The sequence below is a fragment of the Glycine soja genome, chromosome 8 (assembly GCF_004193775.1).
Source record: "Glycine soja cultivar W05 chromosome 8, ASM419377v2, whole genome shotgun sequence".
In the NCBI taxonomy this organism is placed as follows: Eukaryota; Viridiplantae; Streptophyta; class Magnoliopsida; order Fabales; family Fabaceae; genus Glycine; species Glycine soja.
Window position 1 is genome coordinate 28,028,307 of NC_041009.1, and position 17,988 is coordinate 28,046,294.

The 17,988-nt window shown below is 34.4% G+C and overlaps 2 protein-coding genes across 3 annotated transcripts; one reads left to right on the top strand and one right to left on the bottom strand.

Annotated features, from left to right (window-relative positions):
* Nucleotides 1–1,091: 1,091 nt before the first annotated feature.
* On the top strand, nt 1,092–4,736 carry LOC114424598. 2 transcript variants are annotated; one of them, XM_028391466.1, is made up of 3 exons: nt 1,092–1,356; nt 2,362–2,396; nt 4,002–4,736. In XM_028391466.1, exons 1-3 carry the CDS (start codon nt 1,172–1,174, stop codon nt 4,187–4,189), a joined length of 408 nt encoding a protein of 135 aa, XP_028247267.1. In that variant the 5' UTR covers nt 1,092–1,171; the 3' UTR covers nt 4,190–4,736. The 2 variants fall into 2 exon arrangements, 1 of the variants encoding a protein (XP_028247267.1); XR_003669036.1 differs by lacking the exons at nt 2,362–2,396; nt 4,002–4,736 and adding an exon at nt 1,999–2,288.
* A 1,926-nt stretch (nt 4,737–6,662) lies between these two features.
* On the bottom strand, nt 6,663–11,848 carry LOC114422883 (alpha-xylosidase 1-like). The gene is made up of 3 exons (XM_028389439.1): nt 11,578–11,848; nt 10,483–11,165; nt 6,663–8,794 (listed from the first exon to the last, which is right to left on the bottom strand). Exons 1-3 carry the CDS (start codon nt 11,808–11,810, stop codon nt 6,930–6,932), a joined length of 2,781 nt encoding a protein of 926 aa, XP_028245240.1. The 5' UTR covers nt 11,811–11,848; the 3' UTR covers nt 6,663–6,929.
* Between the last annotated feature and the right edge of the window lie 6,140 nt (nt 11,849–17,988).

Here is a 17,988-nt window from a genome sequence, read left to right on the forward strand (position 1 = left end):
CCTCTATTCTTTGAATACACATCATCAATGATGTCTATCTTTCTTCAGTCATCTTATTTGCCAAGAAGAGAATATGATGGCAAGGTAACTTTACATCTAAATTTTCCCTTTCCAATCATGTAGTTGTGGCTTCATGAATTTGGAGCTAATGTTTGGCCACTGATATGTTCTTATCCTTGAGAATGATTAGGTCGTGGATGTTTGGTCTTGTGGGGTGACCTTATATGTGATGTTGGTTTGAAGACCCAGAAGACCCAAGAAACTTCAGAAAAACACTTCAGGTTAGTTGGAGCAATAATAATACGAGTTCCCTTTTAGTTTTCCAAGTGTAATATCACTAATTAATTATTAATCACACGATTAATTAATTTATTTTGGATAATTTTGACAGCGAATTCTTAGTGTCCACTATTCTATTCCAGACTATGTACGTACCAGTAAAGAGTGTAGGTACCTTTTGTCTCGAATATTTGTGGCCAACCCGGAAAAGGTACCTCATCTCTAGAGGAAATGGTAGTTTTTATTCCTTTATATAGCTCCACTTTTCAATCTCCAAATTATTTTAATACTTATTTTACCTTTTAGCAGGAACACAGGGATGGGACATGGCCTTCACAGCCTACAAGTTTTAATTGCTATGCAAGGTGCTTTTTGATTGCTTCCTGTTTCTAATTTAGGTCCTCCAACATTCTTGCGTTCTATTTCTTTATATGAAATTGTGTCTTATTTAATTAGCCTCCACGTGATTTTGTAATTTTCAATTAATTTAAATTAATAATAATGTGCAAGAATGAAAGTGTTACTACCACTTCTCATTTCTCAATGTATCATTATCGTGCTTATTATGTGTCTTATGAAGATGACAGACATTCTTACACCAAGGAATAGTTTCATATTATGTACTTTAAATTGATTTTCTCTTTTGCTCATTCTAAAACTTTAATAAACAGATATACTGCGGTAAAAAAAACTACTGTTTTTTTTGTCTTTAGCTAATTAATAAGTAGAAATAAACTAGGGTTTATGATACTTAAAATCTTCAATGTCTATCTTTTTCTTTCACTCTAATTCAAAAGGTAATAACACAACAGACAAAGACAGAGGAAGTTGATATTTCCCCACTAACACTCACATTCGCTTCTCCTTAACTTTTATTTATATTTTCTTTTCCATGTTTCTGTTTGTGATAAGACTTCTCACTTTCTCCATCTCTCACTACTATTGCCTTAATTTCATACTTTCTTTCATTTCTGTGGATAATGATCATCACAGTTTAGCGACCGCAAATTATCTGCTTCTCTACACATGGCGTCGCGGGGTTTCTTTTCGTTCGGAAGATTTTGGCAACCGTTTCAGGTTCTTAATTTAACTTCTCTCCGATTCCGCTTTCTATCGTTTCCTTTTATGCTATGTAGTGGTAGCACTCTGTTTTCTGGTAACAAAAAAGAGATTAGTCTATTTGTTTAAATGGAATGAAACAGTGGGATTATATTCTGAAAAATCACAAAAAAAGTCCACAGAAGAATAAAATTCAGAATTTCATCATTCTTTTGGTCAATTTTATAAAATTCTTCATTTCACACTGTAGCATTCCATTTTTGGTCAAAAATTTCTGGCAAAATTGTGTAGCATTACTCATTTTCAAGCCATTTGAAAATTAGTTTCTTCAATACAAGGTCTATGTAGACTTCAAAAACCTTGATAGACAAATGTAGGTAGTATAACTGAATTGCAATTTCAAAAACCTTATCATTGTTGTTCTAATTATTATTGTGAACCCATAATTTAAAGCCATGATTTTTGCCAGCCAGATTTGTACTCTCCCTGTTGCCTGTTGAGGTCCCCATATGATAAGTTTGAAAAAACCAAACATGTGATGTGGCTGGAAATGTTTCAATTCCAAATGTTAATTATGCACTACTGTCCAGTGCCAATTTCGTACTCGACTTTACTCTCAGCAAATTGATTAGACATTTTATTGATTGTTTATTACGGCAGGGACAGGGAGGGATGAGGCAGCAACTTGATCCCACGGCTCACACAATCAAGTCCCATGGATCATTTTGTTTTCTTTTGGGGGGTCATTTTTATACCTGCTCAACATTCAATTATTTTAGTTGTATTTTTAAAAAATATGTACACCCTTTTGTCATGTTATTGGGAAATTTGTTCAAAAAGATGATAGAAAATATTTGAGAGGCGCCTACTTTGTTTGCTTCCCGCACGTCTTCTTTATGATCTAACGGCTTGTTTTTTTTTTTATTCGATGCAAGTAATTTTTTTTTCTTCTTTTTGTTCTAATGATCATTTATATGCGGTTCTGTTGTCGATGACCGTTTTCCTTCTCTTCTATATGCGCAGGAGATGTGTTTATGATTTGCACCACAGTATTCTAGGTAACATAACATTTGCCTTTGGCATGTACTACCATCTTTGTATGTAATTGAGGCCTTTGGCATGTACTACTCTCCGATTCCGCATATAAATAGGCCAAGATTTGAGTTAATTTTTTATTTATTTAATTTTTTTAAAGAAACTTATTCAATTGAGAAAATGAATGGTTTAAACGATAAATCTGATTTTAACGGAAAAATTTAATAGAGTAAATTGATTTATATATAAGAAATACATTTAAAAAAATGTGTTAATTTTTGAGTTGGATAATCTTACATTATTAAAGAAAAATCTTAGAGTAAAGCTATTTCATTAGAAAAATTTAGTTGTTTTGTTCAAAATAAAATATATAACTTGCTAAAATATGAAATTCTGAAGATTAACAAATGCATGTAGATGGAGATATAAAACTAGTTTCGTGATTGAGAATAAGAGTTTAAGGGTGGATGGTAAAAGGAGAAAGAAGAAAGAACTGAATCGTGAGCTTAATTCTCCCACGAATAAAAACTAACAATTGTAGATAATAAAAAAAAGCTTAAGGGTGTAGGAAAAAGTAAGGAGAGAGAGAAAGTGATGAAAGCTTGCTTGAGAAGCTTATATGGAGGTTGGATCTTAGAACTTCAATAAGGTCTTTCAATGGTACTTTTCAGCCATGGAGTTGTAGCGGAGGATAAAGGAGAAAAGGTGAGAGGATGTGTCATTCGCTAGAGAATAAGCTATGGAAGGAGATGCTTCACCACCAAGAGATTGCCTTGGATAAGAAGCTTAGAGAGGAAGCTTCAATGGAGGAAGAAAATGAGGGAGAGAGAGATAGTGGCGTGGAAATTGAAGGAGAATAGGGAGAGAAACTTTGAAGTGTGTCTCACAAGTTTCCCATTCATCAAAGTTATGACAAGTGTTACACATGTTTCTATTTCTAGCACATGGGAAGCTTCCTTGAGAAGCTAGAGGGGAGCTACTCACACCTCTCCAATAGCTAAGCTTACCCCCATGCCAAAATACATTAAAATACAATGGAAAGCTTTCTTTAGAAGCAAGGAAGGTAACTTCCTTGGGAAGCAAGGAAGAAAGCTTCCTTGAGAAGCTAGAGGGGGGCTACTCACACCCCTCTGATAGCTAAGCTCACACACATGCCCAAAATATGTGAAAATACAAAAAAGTCTCTATTACAAAGACTACTCAAAATGCACTGAAATACAAAGCTAAAATCCTATACTACTAGGTTATCCTTAACTTGTACCCTTAATTTGTAGGGTACCCTACAAACCTAAAATGGCCAAAATACAAGGCCCAAAAGAAAAAAAATTATTCTAATATTTACAAAGATAAGTGGGCTCATACTTAGCCCATAGACCCAAATTATACCTTAAGACTCATGAGAACCTTAAGGTCTTCTCTTGCATCTTTGACTCAATCTTCTAGGAGCCTTCTATCCAATGCTCTTGGAAGGTAGGATTGCATCAGGAAGCACGTTCAAATTTTTGCACTAATATTTTTAACAAAATCAACATTTTGCAAAAGAAATAAAAGAATCATGTGTGTATATATCTATCTGTTAGTTGAGAAATTATTGGTGAATAGTTGTTAATGTGCTTCATTGCTAGCAGGTTTGCTATTTGTTGTTCTGATAACTAGGGTCTTCACCGATGCAATAAGAAATGCAGTTGGCTGGCCTCGACCAGACTTCTTTTGGCATTGCATGAGGATACTGCCTCATGATCAAAACACTGGAGCCTTCTTCATTGTTGTAGTACAAAAAGTTTCTCCTTTGTCAGATAGTTTTTCTTATGACTAAATTTATTTCTCTCTCTCTCTGATTTTGTTAACAGATAATTAGGAAATTTTGGAGAACATGGGAAAATAATTCGTGTATGACTATTTTGCATACCAAATTTCTTATGGAATATTCTAGGATATTACAAGTGACATGCATTCTGCTAGTTATTGCCACAATCTACACCACTTAGTAATATTTATTGGTCAATCCTTGAATCTCTATGATAAATGAGCTTTGATTAATTCTTATGACTGAGTGAAATATACTTTCATCTTACAAGAAAGACAAACAATGCAAGAAGGCAGCTCTGCACCATGTTCTTTCCGGATATCATCTGAAGGATTGCCCCTTATTCTCCCATACATAACCAAACAAATTTTGCATGCATCTCCCGCAGACTTCAAGCATCTTCTGCAGAACAAAGAAGTAAAGTTTGAAGATTTTACTGATGTTGCTGGTATTGGTGGACTTATTAAAACACTTCATCTTGATTGGAGTCCTTTATGTTGTTGGTATTGCTGAACTTCTATTATTTACATAGAAATAGTACTATTAATTTCATTCCTTTCTTAAAATCATTCATTAAGAAAATAAATTTCATTTCTAGTTCTTTAAGGGATAATGTTTCGATGTTTCTAACTTTCTATTAATTATAAATTTCATGTAGATGTGCTAGAATTGATATAGAAATTTTGTTATTAACCTTTATATACTATTTTATTAGAAATTTTCTTTTTTAATTATTTTATTAGAATTTTTAATTTTTTTAAAAATAAAACATTCTAAGACGGTTCTTTTAAAACCATTTTAGAAAGTGTATATTCTAATGACACATTTTTCTAAGACGATTATTTATGAAACTGTCATCAAAAGTCAAAACTTTCGACGACGTTGTCTTCAAAGACGGTTAAAATCGTCTTTGTATGTCATTTACAACCGTCGTTGTTTAATCGTTTTGCAATAGTGTACCTATATTAGGTTAAATCCTACAATGTATAAAATATAAGAATAAAAAACAAAGTTTTTACAAATAAACAAATGAGTGCAATAATAATAATATATGCAAAGTGCGCCTCACTGGTGCAATGTCGTAGCCAACTTTGCTCCTATCACAATAGGGTTTGTGAGTTGTTGAGTTATAACACATTTGATCGTTGATTCATCCTTGATAAACCATGGCTGCCTGTGGGCAAGTGTATATTGTAGCCTAGAATTGGCTTGTATTTTTTAAAAGGGTCATTAGGGTACTAAAACACAAAACATGTTTTGGCCCATTAGGGTTGGCAACTGGGTCATACATTTTTCTGATACCCAAATGAATACAGTGCATACCTGAGACGCCGTACAAAACAATTTCAATGCGATGTCAAACCCGGTCAAAACCCGATGGTAACAGACCATAAAGCTTCAAAAATAGACCTTCCTTCCTCTTGACATTGTCACCATTATTGTCATTAATCTCTGTTTGTGCCCACTAGTGTGATTCATGCACATAGGCGATTCGATATACGATTTTTGTATGAAAAATTATGCAAAAAACTTGTCTATCAACCAGAATTTCAACAATGGTTACAACTTCCTCTTCCATAATAGCATACTCAACACAAACAATCTCATCCAATTGTTCAAAAAATTAATTAATACATAAATCAATTAATCACCTTATCAACATATTTGGACGCTCTACACTCCCCTAAAATGCAACGTACATAATCAAATTGTCCCCCTTCTTTCTAAACCACCTTATCAAATAAAACCACCTCCTTCAGATTGACTTAGGGTTTATGCTTCAAATATTTAATTTTTTACAAAACCATATAAATTATTGTATTTGCAACCATATCCAAATATGTATTTTATACATTGACCAAAATGCAATATTAGTGGAACTTATATAACAAGTCTCTGGTAACTAATCTGAACCACTTATTTGTTTAATATTATATCTGACGGTTGAAATGAAACTTCCACACGTGGTCCCCAAATTTTGAACTTCCCGTTAGACATGGCCTTTTTGTAGATAGCCAAGCATATTACAAACTCATTTTACTCTCAAACTCTCTTTTAGAATGCTCCTACAGTTGTAGAAATCCAAACATACGAAAAGTTACTCAAATGGAAGAAAATCTTGTTTACCACTGGTTATTGGAGAATAATTAGTTCTTTTTACGTTAAGTGGATGAAAAATTATCAAAATTTGTGATATTTCTATCAAAAGAGATAAATCATATAAATATCTCATAAGAATATCAATTTTCGACCCTATATGGCCTACGTGTCCTATATATCCTATGGACACCCAATCAAAACTGTCATCATTTTGGCAAAGTGCAGACCATGAAATGACCGACAGAAAAAAGAGCATAAAAATCGAGTAGACAGGACGAGGAGACCACCTTAAAATAAAAATTCATAGTGATTAGATTCGTGAAGTTCTGACTAGACTCATACTAGTTAAATTCGGTATATTAAGCAATGATTGAAAGATATAGGATTCAAACAAGGCCATCAAAGGCATATAATCTTAAAATAACTTGGATAACGATAAGTTTCAACTTTACGTACCCAAAAAAAAAACTAACATAACATTGAAGATTTCAACACATAAGCCAGTGTTGCATCGGCTTGTTAAATTGGAAAAGGACGAGCATAATTCTAGCTCATCTCTTCTCCCTCACAAACACCTACAAGAATTGTAGCAAAGAAAAAGAACACAAAGTTACAAGATGATAAAAATAAGATGAGACCACACAACCTATCACCCCATTTTCCATGTCATGGCAAAGTTTTTACCCACAACGATGTTCAAGCCCCTCAAAGCAACCATCACAGTCTTCTTTTCTCCTTCTCCCTCATTGTTCAAGTGCTCATGTGCTGATGTAGTAACATTCACATTTGAGCCACCACCCATTAGAGGCTTTCCATCTATCTCGAGTGAAGACACTGCTCCACTTCCTTCTAATCCCAACACAGATATAGAATCAATAATCCAACCCTTATCCAAGGCAAACTTGCCCTCTTGGACTTCTGACCAAACTTTCACAGCTCCTTGGTCCACAGTTGCATGGAGATCAACATAGGTTGAATAGCCATTTCCAAGGTTCATGTCTGGCAACTCATCATCGTCAACGAAAATGTTCCCCTTAGCCTCTCCTTGGGTGGCGCCCGATGGGAAGGTTACGATGAGGGTGAAGGGTGTCATTCTAGCCTCCTTAGAGACCATTCCACCCTGCTGCATAGGAAGAATGGCATTCTGATACAAATGCACATTGACGACATGAAGAGGAGCGTCGAGGGTGACATAGACTCCATCCTTTGACGTAATGGTGTGTGTCCAATCAAGCAAACTGTACCAGCTACCAGGAGGAAAGAGTGATTTCACTTGTGTTTTTCCCTGCTCAAGCACTGGAGAAACCATGAGACTGCCTCCTAGCAAGAACTGGGTGCTAAGGCCATAGCATTCGGTGTAAGTTGGAAATGAGAAGAAAAGAGGTCTGGCAATTGGGGCTCCACTGACATGAGCTTCATAGTTCAGGGTGTAAAGGAATGGGAGTAGCTTATACCTTATACCCAAAGCATTTCTCGCAGACTCGGCTACTGACTGCCATTGGTAAAGCTCCTGTCTAGGGGAGTAGTAGTTTGCATGGTCCCTTGAAAAGGGGTAGAAAGCCCCTACTTCAATCCATCTATTGCATAGCTCTTCAGTGGGCTGTGGATAGAAGCCACATATATCTGAACCCACCATTGGCACCCCAAATATGCCAAAATTGAGCATTGTGGATATTGAGTACCTCAAGTTCTCCCATGTGCCCTGATTGTCACCAGTCCAATGTGCGGCATATTTGCCTGAACCGACATAAGTGGAGCGGGACAAAATAAAGGGTCTTTTGCCTTGAAGCCCTTGAAGGCCCTTGTGAGTTGCAACGGATTGAGAGAAGCCATAAAGACTGTGAGCATCATACTCCAAGACGCCGTTATAGTGGTATGCACTAGTGGCTATTGTTTTGAAGCCAATAGGAGCTTTTATTCCTGAGGCATTAATTTTGTATGGAGGATCATCCCACCGTGTTTTGGTGATGTTCTTGCAATCCAAGCAGCATATCCATCCAGGTCCTGTTCCAGTCGGGCACTGTCCCTCGGGAATTTTGCACTTTCCAGAACAGAAATTTGAAACTTCATTCATGTCAATCCATAGGCCATCAACAGGAACAAGTTCATGGAAACGGCGGATCTCATCAACCCACCATGAAACCGTCTTTGGATTGAGAAAATCAGGAAAGTTGACTGCCCCAGGCCAAACTTGAGCCAAGAAGGGTTCGCCGTCATACTTGATAAAAACATCATTAGCTATACCCCTTTGATATACACCATAACTGGTGTTAACAGCAATTCCAGGGTCAATAATGACAATATATTTCATGCCAAAGTTGTGTATCTTGTCCAAGAACTTTAGAAGTTTTGGGCGAGGGTAGTTTACTGGGTTGAGTGTGAAGTCCTTTTTCCCTTCCATGTGATCATCATCATTCCAAATCACATCAAGTGGGATTTGAGCCTTCTTGTAATTCTCCACAACATCTTCAACCACAGATAGATTGTGATATCCCCATCTACATTGGTGGAATCCTATAATACCAAATTAGTGAATATATCAGTTAAACTACTTTTAGAAAAACTTTAGGTACCACTATCAACTAGATCTGGAATAATACAAATCAAATGCTAACCACCCCTTTCATTTAACTGACAAATGAAGTACCACCATGTGAATGACATATCAGTTAAAAAGACAAAATATACTTTTTATAAAAACTTCAAGCAACACGTACAATTAAATCTGAAATCATAAGGATCAAGTGCTGCCCACTCGTTTCATTTAATTGTCAAATGAAGCTACTTCATTTGAATGTTATCAGTTAAAATATTTTTAGAAAAATTCTGGCACAACTTTCAACTAGATCTGGAATCATAAGGATCAAATGCTACCCACCCTTTTCATTTAATTGACAAAAGAAGCAGCATCATGTGAATGAAGCAAAGTATAGTTAAATAATGTCTGCCATAAAAAAAAAAAAGATTTTCAAAAGCAAATTCTATAGTTACAAGACAGAAGCTTTGATGCTTTCACACAAATCATTAACTTTATAAGCTCCTGTCTCCCTGCCCCATCCCTCTTCCCCATAAGGCAAATACACACCACGCAGCATAAAGCCATGATTAGTTCATAGGAAATAATCCAAACTAAACTGTATGCTTCCCTTAACCCAAGGCTAATCTTATTCCAAACATGTTAGCAATAACAAGCACGGATTAGTAAAACTTCTGGGCCTACTATGCTTATCAACAAAACTTGGGGTCAGTTCAGCACGGGTTTAAAATTGAAGATGAAAAGTCCTAGGATCAGTTTTATTTGCAAAGTTGTGTTGAAAACTGATCCATGAATTTTTCACCTCCATTTTTACCCCTATTGTAGTAATTGATCAGATGATTCCATCTATCAAGAGAGCGTATCTTTAAAAAGACAGAAAAATCTTCACCAAAGGTAGTGCTATTGACCCACAATCGAAACCAAATATGAATATGATCTTTCTCCATAGAAAAATAAACAAAGCGATGGACCACGTGTACACAATGATAGTATTTGACAAGGACCCACAGATTGCTTTGTAGAAGCATGTCACAAAGGTCAAATTCTTGACTCAAAAGTTTGCCAGAAAAGATGAATTCTTTTATATGGTAAAGTTATTTTTCCAACTTTTATGCGGTACCTTATCTTTCCATGTGGACCTAAAAGGTATTAAATTACTCAACAACTAAAATTGGACGTACAAAGGTTAGCCAGCTTCCATATCATACAAACAGTGCCAAATAATTAAAATGTTTTTGCAAACCCAACTTTAGAAATAAATCAGAACATCCCCCATTATTCAATATACAGATAAGCTAAAGCAGAAAACAGCTAATTGGAAAACCATGAGTCATTGCATTCTCAACTGCATTATGCACATCAACAAAAATTCTCAACTACATTATGCACTTCAACAAAATGATCTTGGAATCATGAATCAAAAGTCACTAAATCAAATAATCACGGATTTGAAAACTTTAGTTTCCTTCTATTTTATTCAGAGCAAGTATATGGTATCATTAAGTATTTGCATCACTCAAGCCCCAGTTTTTGTAATTGATAATTACTCAATCTACCTAAAAGGAGAATATTAAATATTAATGGCACACAAATCAATTTCACCAGCAACATATATACCAAAGAATAAGCAACATAAAAAAACGAAAGAGAGACAAATGAATCATACCAAAAGCCCAGTATGGCATTGGAGCTGGTCTGCCAATTAAGGAAGTATACTGATCAACAACATTCAGAGGACTAGGCCCAGAAAAGAAGTAAAAGTCGAAAACACCCCCAATAATCTTGTATGTAAGAGAAGTTCCTGTGTAGAAAACATCCATTCCATTGCTATTGAGCAACAGAACAGCATGTGCAGAAGCCTTGCCACCTGCATTTCTGAGATCCATGTACACAGGGTGTGATCCATACAGATCAGCATTGAGATTAATGGCTGAAATGTCAGTGGTGTACAAGGTGTAAGGATCACTAGGGTACAACTTGATCCCATGTGGCTGTGTGTTCTCTCCCAAACCATACAAAGAGGCATCTTTGGGCAATTTGGTGGAAATCTCAAGGTACTGATCCTTAAAAACAAGGGAACTAAAAGGGTCAGAATCACCAGAAGTGGTGTCAAAAAGGGTCTCACCATTGGACTTCCTTTTCACTGCAAAGCTAAAAGGGTCTGAAGTGTAGCTGAACAGAAACTCAGAACCAGAATACTGAGAGACTGTAATAGGGTTCTTCCTGGACTTCCCAATGCTTTGACTCAAAGGTGGTGGTTGTTCCCTTGGCAAAAGGTTATAGGGAACCTCCCACCTTTGCTTTTGTGCATCGGTTATGTGTACTCTCAAACGGTTCTCTGCCTCGTGCCTGCAAAATCAAACACAATGAACAAGGTAAAATAAAAAATAAAAAAAGACAGCTTTTACACATTGAAACACAAAAAACATTTCTTGTTTTGAGACACGCTCAGATACTAAATACTAAATGTGAACGTATCTCTCCAAAAATTTATACCATACTTCACCACATTACAAAAAGACTAATCCCTTCAGCTGAACACTAATGTGTAGGAAAATGCAAAAGGATACACATGTAGATAATCATTTTCGAGACATAGTTCGCCACATTATTCAGAACTAACCCCCTTCCCCTAAACACTAATGTATAGAAAAATGAAAAAGGGCTCTTCAAAAAGAAAGAAAAAAATGCAAAAGGGTACTTTCCAAAACTCAAAATGCAGAAGCATGTGCAAAGTGGTGGTGATAGGAGAGGGACTTACTTGACATAAAACCTAAGAAGGGGAATATCAGGGCCATAGGTTTTGGTTTTCTGCTTAACCTGAAGGATCCCTATAAGGCCACCGTCAGGGGTCTCTTCAATGGAGACAAGACGGTAGCCTTGGCCAATTTTGGTGGCATTTTTGGAAGAAGAAGTAGCCCCAACTGCACATAGAAGCATAGCAAGGAGAAGACAAGAGAGAGATAGAGCAGCAAAACAGTGGGGAGAAACCATAGCTCACTATGGAGTAAAGCTGCTACTGCTACTGTGAAGGTGCTATGGTGTATAAATAACCAGCTACATAGATGTTGATGTGAGGCAAATTACCCTCTTACCCATGTGTGGATTTTTAATGTACTTGTCTAAAAATGTGAGGGTTGTTTTTTTCAGTCTAAAATAATTAGATTGAAACTTGAACCTTAAATGCCATGTATGCAGTAGTTTGCTCCAGTGGTTCAATGTGAGTGTTGTTTTAGAGATAATAATATATAATAATAATAATAATATTATGTAATTTGGCATCCAAGGTAGGAAACTGTGTACTTTAAGTTCTTAAAAACAATTCTTTTAGACGTTAACTTTATGTGATGTAAATGAGTAACGTAGTAGTGTAATACTTTCGTATAATTTTTTAAGTATTTTATAAAAAAGAAATATTAAATAAAATGGTAAATGTAATTAATGACTTAAAAAATTCTAAACAATGTTTAATCATTTCTTTATTTAGTAATTAAGATAAAATTTTTAGTAATTAAAATAAGATGTTTATGAAGAAGTGATATTAGATTTGATCTTTCTAAACAAGATGTTAAATTTAAGTTTAATGGATAAAAGATATGACTGAAAGAAAGAAACATACTAAAAATAATTAATTAGGTTCCTTAACCTAGATTAACACATTAAAAATAATCAATTAAATTTTTTAATATAGATTAATTATTAATAAAATTAATATATACTTTGCATTTTATGGTAACACAGAAAATATTTAGGAAAAAAAATTAGAATTATTTAGTCTGAATAATATTAAAAGCGTTAAATATGATTCACTACTTTATAATAAATCAGTTTCTTTAACTGAAGTCAACTTCTATATTAAAAGGACTAAACTATACATGAATACCGGAAATGAAATATACAAGAATTGTGTCATTTTCCTTTCAAAAAAAGATGTCATTGTATGAATTTATCGTTATACTCAAGTATACTTATAATTAATTATTAAACAAAAACCCAATTATAACGTAAGAAATCTAATAGTGATGCACTATTTAGTGTCACAGTATCTACACTAACACTCTAGTCTCTACAGCTAATGTCACAGTATCCAGTTTCATAAAATATTTAGTGTTAACTTCCGACAAATCTTTTAATTTGGATCAATGCTTGTCATGTTACTATATTATATTCTGATTTTGTCCTAATCAAATTAAGGTCGACCAGCCAAACAAAAACGTGCACGAGAGGGAGTGAGTTATCGGATGCATGTGATCGTGTGGGGAATCGAGGCAATTTCTCATGGTCTGTGGGGCCAACCGGTCCCATGAGCATGGTTTTGTTTGTTTCTTATATTTTTCTCTGTGGACCCATGTTGCCTTTGCTTCCCAGATTTTTCTAGCCGTGGCTCCAAGAATTTAAGGGCATCTTATAAAGGATGTTCATGAAACAATCTAAATTAAAGATGGATTGAAAACATCGATCTAAAAATCAAAAATCGAATAAATTAAAAATTAAAGGTCCTGTTGGAGTGATTTTTTGTTTCTAATTTTAAAATTATTAAAAATTAAATCCAATTTTAATTTTGTGTGTTGAATTTTGGTTTTAATTTCAAAATTTTAGATGTTGTTATAAGTTAGAAATAGATAAAATAAATTCAGTGTTATATTTTATTGTGTTGCATCATGATATTATGAAATATAAAAAAATTATTAAACATAATACTAGTAATAATATATGGGGTTACATAATGTTATTAAACAAAAAATAACACATGTAAAATAAAAAAGTGCATAAGATTTATATATAAAAAATGTGATAATAATAATTAAGTATAATATAATTACCATGTTACAATATCTGCATCTCATAATCGTTGAGTCATATTATGTTATAATTAAATGTACAATAACAATGACTATTTAACTAAAGCATTAATAATGGTCTTATCATTCACAAATTTATAGGATTAATTGATTTTAATGAAAAGAGAAATATTAAAAACTTCATATTTCATGTAGATTTCCTATATATATTACCAAAGTAACATACTAATTAGATGAATGTAGAAAGAAATATTTAGACCATAAAAACATGTATCAAATGGTAAGTTTCACAAATAACAAAATGTATTTTTCATTTTTTTATTATCAATATTAAATCAAATAAGTTTGTTGGAAGAACGAGGTTCGAACCTATGAGAGGGATATGGAACAGCAGCGGCGTGGCAGAGGTAGGGGCAGGGAGAGCGAGATGAGAGAGAGAGAGTGTGTGTGAGGTTTGAATCTATGGGAGTCGTACGAGAGGGACAAGGATAGTGATAAACCATAATTTGAGTTATATTTTATCTGAGTTTTCATGTTGTTTCATGTATTTTATTGACAGAACTCATGTTTGGGCATTAGTTTTTACCTTATAGAAGTACAATCGCTCAATCAAAAAAGTTGGAAAATAGACAATTTCGTGAAGATCTGATGTTAATTTCACTTGATAACAGATGTGGTACATTGACCATGGTTGGGGTCAACCAGGCGGATCATGGTCAATCATGAGGACCCTTATTATTTCACAACATCTCAAGCTTCAATTTCAAGATTCTGGTAAGGTCATGGTGAATATCATCATGACCGTAGTGAGCTTAATTAAGGAAACTATCTTTAGGTGTCTAATTAAGGTAATTATCTTTAGGGATCAAATCAAAATATTTATCTATAGTACATTTAATTAAAGTGATTGTCTTTAGAGATCATATTAGAATATTTATCTACAGTATGCCTAATTAAAGTAATTATCTTTAGAGATCATATTAGAATATCTATCTATAGTGTGTCTAATTAAAGTCTTTAGGAGGCTATAAATGAGAAGCTGGAGTTTGTGCTTGGTGGATTCGAAATTCACTATATATTTTACAAACAATAAGAGCTTTTGAGAGGAGAACTGCACTAGGAACAATCAAGGTCTGAATCTGTAAAGGTTTTCGATCTCTTTTATTTCTAATGCAATATTATATATTAGTTATTATGTGATCATGGTTGGCTAAACCCTTAAAACTCGGAATGCTAATTAACATTTCTGAAAAAGGAATTTTTCCTCTGGTAATCGATTACCAGGAGCTGTAATCGATTACCAGAAGACAAATTATTTTAAAAAGCTTTTGAGGCAGTTTGAAATTTGAATTTTAAAAGTTGTAATCGATTATCATTTGTATGTAATCGATTACCAGTAACAAAACTTCTAAAATTCAAATGAAAAGTCATGACCCCTCATTTTGTAACTGTGTAATCGATTACCAAAGATCTGTAATCGATTACTAGTGAGGAAATTTTAAAAATTGCTCTAAAAAGTCACATCCCTTCATGAGTTTTTGAAAAGCCACCAAGGGCCTATAAATATGCGACTTGTCTACGAAAATCTTCAGAGCTTTTCAGAACCTCATTGTCTTATTCTCTAAAAAAAAACAAACCTTTGACCAAACACTTGCAAATCAATTAAGGATTCTTCTAAGATCTTTAACTTGTATCATTCTTCTCTAAAAGAGAGAAAAAACTTTTGTACTTCTAAAAGAAAATTGTTGTGATCAAGAGGCTGTGTGTCTCTTGAATTGTGAGTTTCCTGAACACAAAGGAGAGGGATCCCTAGGTGGTTCAGAAGTTGTAAAAGAGTTTTACAAGGATAGTGAAATTCTCAAGTGGGTTGCTTGAAGACTGGACATAGGCACGAGAAGTGGCCGAACCAATATAAATCGAGTTTGCAAATTCTCTCTTTCCTTATCTCATTTATATTATTCCAATAAATTTTTACCTTGCACGTTTAAAGAACATTGATTAAATTGATTGTTGCTTCTTCTTCTGCATATTAAATCTGTCATATATCATTTAAAGAGGGGATTAAAGTTTGTTAGTGGGAAAATTTTGAAACTTAATTCCCCCCCCCTCTCTTAAGTTATCGAGGCAACTTGTCCAACAAGTGGTATCAGAACTTAATTCTTGTATAAAGTTTAGAAATTTCAAGAATAATTAATTATGGCCTCATCAAACTTTCTATTTCTTGAGGGAAACTCCATTAATAGGCCTTCTATATTCAATGGTGAAGGTTATCATTACTGGAAAACCCATATGCAAATCTTCATAGAGGCTATAGATTTAAACATCTGAGAAGCCATTGAAATCGGTCCTTACATCCCTACACTGGTAGTAGAAAATGCAACTACAGAAAAACCTAGGGAACAATGGGATGAAGAGGAAAAAAGAAGGGTACAATATAACTTAAAGTCTAAAAATATAATTACCTTTGCATTAGGAATGGATGAATACTTTAGAGTCTCAAATTGTAAGAATGCAAAAGAAATGTGGGATACATTACAAGTAACCCATGAAGGAACAACATATGTTAAGAGATCAAGAATAAACACCCTAACACATGAATATGAATTTTTCAGAATGAATCAAAATGAGACCATACAAGATATGCAAAAGAGATTCACACATATAGTTAATCATCTTGCATCATTAGGAAAGATATTTCCTAATGAGGATCTCATTAACAAAGTACTAAGATGTTTAAGCAGAGAATGACAACCAAAGCTAACTGCAATTGCAGAATCAAGAGATCTTACTAACATGTTTGTGACATCCTGGAAATTTCTACCCGGAATTTTGTAAGCGATATATTTTAAATAATTATATATATAAGTATTATTTAGTGTGTGTGTGTGTGTGTATATATATATATATATATATATTCCTGGTAGAAGTATGTACATTGGGGGGGGAAAGATACGCGAGTTAGGCTAATTAACGAAGAGTAATCCATAACTGGACAGTTATAGATTAATTCTCAATTAATTAGTCTAAAAATTATCGTTTTGCATGCAACTTAAAATTTAACAAAACCAACCTTTGAACCACGCTCAGGGTTTCATTTTGAGCGTTTTGATATATATATATTGCCTACTTTCGAAAATGGGCCCCGACGGGTGCAGAGAAACGCGAGGAACTGAAACCAGAGAAGCGGCACGCAAACTGAGGCAGGATTTTAGCATTCAAAAAGTCAAATTTTTCTCTGCTTGTGACTGAGTATGAAGTCACATCAAGAGAAAAGTGGGCCCCTTTTTGCTTCACTCAAAATGGGACAAGTGGCATTACTTTATGAAAAAAAATGGGGGAAAAGAAAATCATTTTTATATAAAAGCTAAGTTTCTCTCTCCTTCTTCAGAAAATTCAGAAGCTCTTCTTCTCACTCCCACGCAGCTTTTTCTTCTTCCTTCTTCTCCACCTTTGTTCTCCATTAAAGCTCCAAACTTTGCTCATCATTTTTACTCCAAATTGCAAAAGGAAGCCATTTTCGAATTCGTGAAGCACACCTCTACGTTGTGGGACTTCGAATTTCAGGTTTGGGTGGACTTCTTCTCACATGAATTTCGTGGATATTGGGTTTTGGGGGGATATGATGGGTAGTTCTGCTAGGTTAATGCCTTATGGTAGTTATTTGTGAAGGAATTTGTTGAAAGCATGCTAAACTTGACATGTTTGATGTGAGCCAAATTTACCCATTCTGTTTTAGGGTTTTATGATGATGCTTTGTGATGTTTGTGTGCTGAAATTGTTGATAGAAAGCTGGTAGAGATGATGGGGAAAGTTAACTTAGGGTTAAATGTGAGAATGACAATGTTGTAGGTAGAAAAGTGTGAGATTTTGAGGGTTAGAGAAGCTAAATTTGGGGTTAGTGTAAATTGGAGTCTAAAGTGAGTTGATCCTAGTTTAAAATGCCAATTAGGACTTGTAGGAAAGCTTGGGCAGAGCAAATGAGAAAAAAATGAGTGACAAATGTGAAAGCAAGGGTCATTTCTAGGGTAAATTGGGTGTTGAGGGGTCAAATCTTGAATCGGTGGAGTTTTCGCCTTAAAATCAGTTTGAGCAAGTCTAAATTAATGTTATAGACTTGTTTGAGATGAGAGTTTACTCCAAAATTACCCCATTCTCATTTTCACTTCTCAAACCTTGAAAAGTCACCCAATTGATGGGTTTTGGATACCTAGATTTGGATTTACCTTGACCTGAAGCTTGTTTTTGGTTTAAATATGATTTATACATGATTTAGGACTTGTAGGATCCAATTTGAGCAAAATTGGATATGGGTAAGATGGATTTCGAAATCTGCCAAATTGTGCAGCAAAAAGCTGTCAAATTGTGTAGCA